Here is a 3,045-nt window from a genome sequence, read left to right on the forward strand (position 1 = left end):
ACTCACCTTCTCCAACCCAAACAGCAACTGTTAAGTTAATCTGCTACTTAAAAGACTAGACTTTAGATACAACTAACCCTTAATTACCCTCAGTCACAAACCTCACACTTCAGCACTCTAATGCAACCCAAGTCAGCACTCCAGTGCAAAAAAAAAAGTAGTAAGCCATAGATAATCATAGATGCATTCAACTTTATTAGGTGACAATTTGAATAACCTGACAATAAGGGATTATTTAAAATGCATTTCCAGAAAAAAGTCTGAGACTGGGAATTTATATTTTTATTTTTTTATTTAGAGATACAGCACTGAAACGGGCCCTTTGGCCCACCGAGTCTGTGCCGACCATCAACCACCCATTTATACTAATCCTACACTAATTCCATATTCCTACCACATCTCCACCTGTCCCTATATTTCCCTACCACCTACCTATACTAGGGGCAATTTATAAAGGCCAATTTACCTATCAACCTGCAAGTCTTTGGCATGTGGGAGGAAACTGGAGCACCCGGAGGAAACCCACGCAGACACAGGGAGAACTTGCAAACTCCACACAGGCAGGACCCAGAATTGAACCTGGGTCGCTGGAGCTGTGAGGCTGCGGTGCTAACCACTGCACCACTGTGCCGCCATATACAGTACCATTAATGAAATGGTAGTGTACCATAAACAATGACATTGCTACTATTCCTTTCTGTGAATTTACATTGTACTTTATGCCACCCAATTAAGGCTTTTTTAAGTCACTACATTTAAAAATAATCAATCCAGACTGAAATAGGTTTCCATTTCGTGTCACCTCGAGCACTTCACCTCTGCTCACCAGCCAAAAAAGTGTAACAATTATTAATAATTTAACCTACAGTAGTTGTTTTTCTTTGGTTACAGTAAAGTGCAGAACAGAGAAATGTTGCACACAAAAGTGAAAATCGCAAACTGTCATGAACAGATGAGAACCTACTTGTCCGCTAAGGTAGCTACAGAGAAACTATTTCTTTTGGTAGGGCATTAAAGAACGAGTATATATAAAATATGAGGCAGGCCATTTCGGAGGGAATTCCAGAGCCACTTTTCCACATCATAGAAACCTGATTCCTCCCCCGCACCAAATTGCTGTGGATGCTGAAACAATTAGAGTTTTCAAGACTGAGATTGAGAGATTTTTGTCAGGTAAGGGTATCAAGGGATATGGAGCCAATGCAAGTAAATGGAGTTGAACTAAAGGTAAACCATGATCTAACGACAGAGCTAATGACAGGAATGATGGAGCAGGCTCGGGGCTGAATGACCTACTCCTGTTGCAACTCATGTGCTTCTCTGAGCACAATGCAGTCACAATTAAAGAGGTAAATTAATAGTCTGATCACAAAGGATTGCCATTCCAATCGCAAAGGTTTACCAATCTTTCACTTCTTAGTCCTTATTTCAGGAAAGGTTTGATCCAATAAAACAGGCTGCTTTTTGTATGTACAGATGTGTCACTTTCCTCAGCTGTCTTTCCCATAACCTCTGAAGTGGCCTTGCTTGCTTCCAATAACACAGCATATTTCTTCAATATGATAGCAATCTCCTTATCTGGGTTGAAGTGCAGCATCTGCCTGTTCAGTAGAGGGACAATTAAATTGAAACAATCGACCATTTTATTGAGTTGCTTAATATCATCTCTGAATTGTTCACACTTTAGATTCCACTGTTTCTGGTTACAGAGAGTTGGAGATTCACCAAGCTTTTTCCTATAACCCACCATATCATTTCTGAGCTTCTCTATGGTTTGCTTTATTTCTTTCTGCCGGACAATCCATTCTGGTTGATATCCATTTTCTATGAGTATCCTGTTCAGATTATGAGTCATGGGATCAATGTATGGATACTGTGAAAACTTTTTCAGTGGCTTCCCTTTACCACTTAGATTATCAAATTCACCCTTGGCCATCGATTCTTGGATGAGATCTTCCACCAATCGTTCCACTGCTTGGGTTATCTTTATTTTCTTGCTCCGCTGGACATCTTTCACCATCATAGTATTCTTTAGATCCTGGTCTTCCAGTTTCTGTTTTCTGTAGTTCAGCACTTGGTTAGTTGCACGGTTGATTCTGAATTTTGTGTACTGTTTCTCTCTTTGACTTGGTGTTCCAATGCCAATGCCTTCAAAGCTAAGATACTGTCTATGTTGAGGTGCCATGTACTTGAGTTGTTCTTCCTCATCATCCAATCTTTCATCAGACTCTGCCTTTCTTTTATCAGCTAAATGTTTGACAACAGCCTTGTAAGCTTCCTTCACCTGCATGAATTTTCGAGGATCTGCCCCAGCAGAACCACTATCTGGATGATGCAACTTTACCAATTTGAGATAGGCTTCCTTCACTTCGTCGAGGTTGCAGCTTTCCTGTACATTAAGCAAGCGGTAGCAGTCTCGGAGGCTTTTGCTCATTGCTTTGCAACCTGACAACATTCTAGCACTTAGCCTGCAAGTCACAACCCAACTCCTCTTTGCTGTTAGCATGCTCTACCCGCACTGACGCCTTGTATAGTAATGATAACCACAGAGGCGAGCACTTAGTTGTACACGACCTTGCATCTAATGTCACAAAACCTCTGGTATTTAAAAAAAAATCCTAAATTCATTTCTGGGATTTAAAAACAGAATTGAGTGGAGTTACATGTTGCACCAGGAATTAGTGCAATTTGTCTTTCAGATTTAAAAAAAAAGTTACCCTCCTCCAAAAATATTCAGCAGTTATTAAAACTGGAGCGAAAATGTGCCCGGAAATTTAGTGACTGTAAAAGCACGCCCTGAAATCACCTTGTATCCTTCCTCGCAGTAGGAGCCATGTCTGTTGTCTAAAGTGGATCCTGGGAGCTGTAGTTTTGTTCTGAACAGTCCAAAAAACTCCAGGACAGAGCGCTCTCAACTGGGTGAAACAGCGAAGTGATGCAGTCAAGTCAAAATTGCTCCTTTAGAATTTAAACTATTCCAGAACGGTGTAATGCAAGTTTAAAAGAAAACGTTTGAAAAGGCAAACCCCACTGACTATCGTTTGA

At 40.7% G+C, this 3,045-nt stretch overlaps 1 protein-coding gene across 1 annotated transcript; it reads right to left on the reverse strand.

Moving 5' to 3' along the window:
* Positions 1–207: 207 nt before the first annotated feature.
* dnajc28 (DnaJ (Hsp40) homolog, subfamily C, member 28) lies at positions 208–2,827 on the reverse strand. The gene has a single exon (XM_068040025.1). The coding sequence runs from the start codon at positions 2,504–2,506 to the stop codon at positions 1,424–1,426; it is 1,083 nt and encodes a 360-aa protein (XP_067896126.1). The 5' UTR covers positions 2,507–2,827; the 3' UTR covers positions 208–1,423.
* Positions 2,828–3,045: the final 218 nt, after the last annotated feature.

Source organism: Heterodontus francisci, chromosome 10, assembly GCF_036365525.1.
Source record: "Heterodontus francisci isolate sHetFra1 chromosome 10, sHetFra1.hap1, whole genome shotgun sequence".
Classification (NCBI taxonomy): domain Eukaryota; kingdom Metazoa; phylum Chordata; class Chondrichthyes; order Heterodontiformes; family Heterodontidae; genus Heterodontus; species Heterodontus francisci.

Coding starts and splice junctions, on each gene's coding strand:
- dnajc28 (XM_068040025.1), bottom strand. CDS start 2,506: ATGCTAACAGCAAAGAGGAGTTGGGTTGTGACTTGCAGGCTAAGTGCT.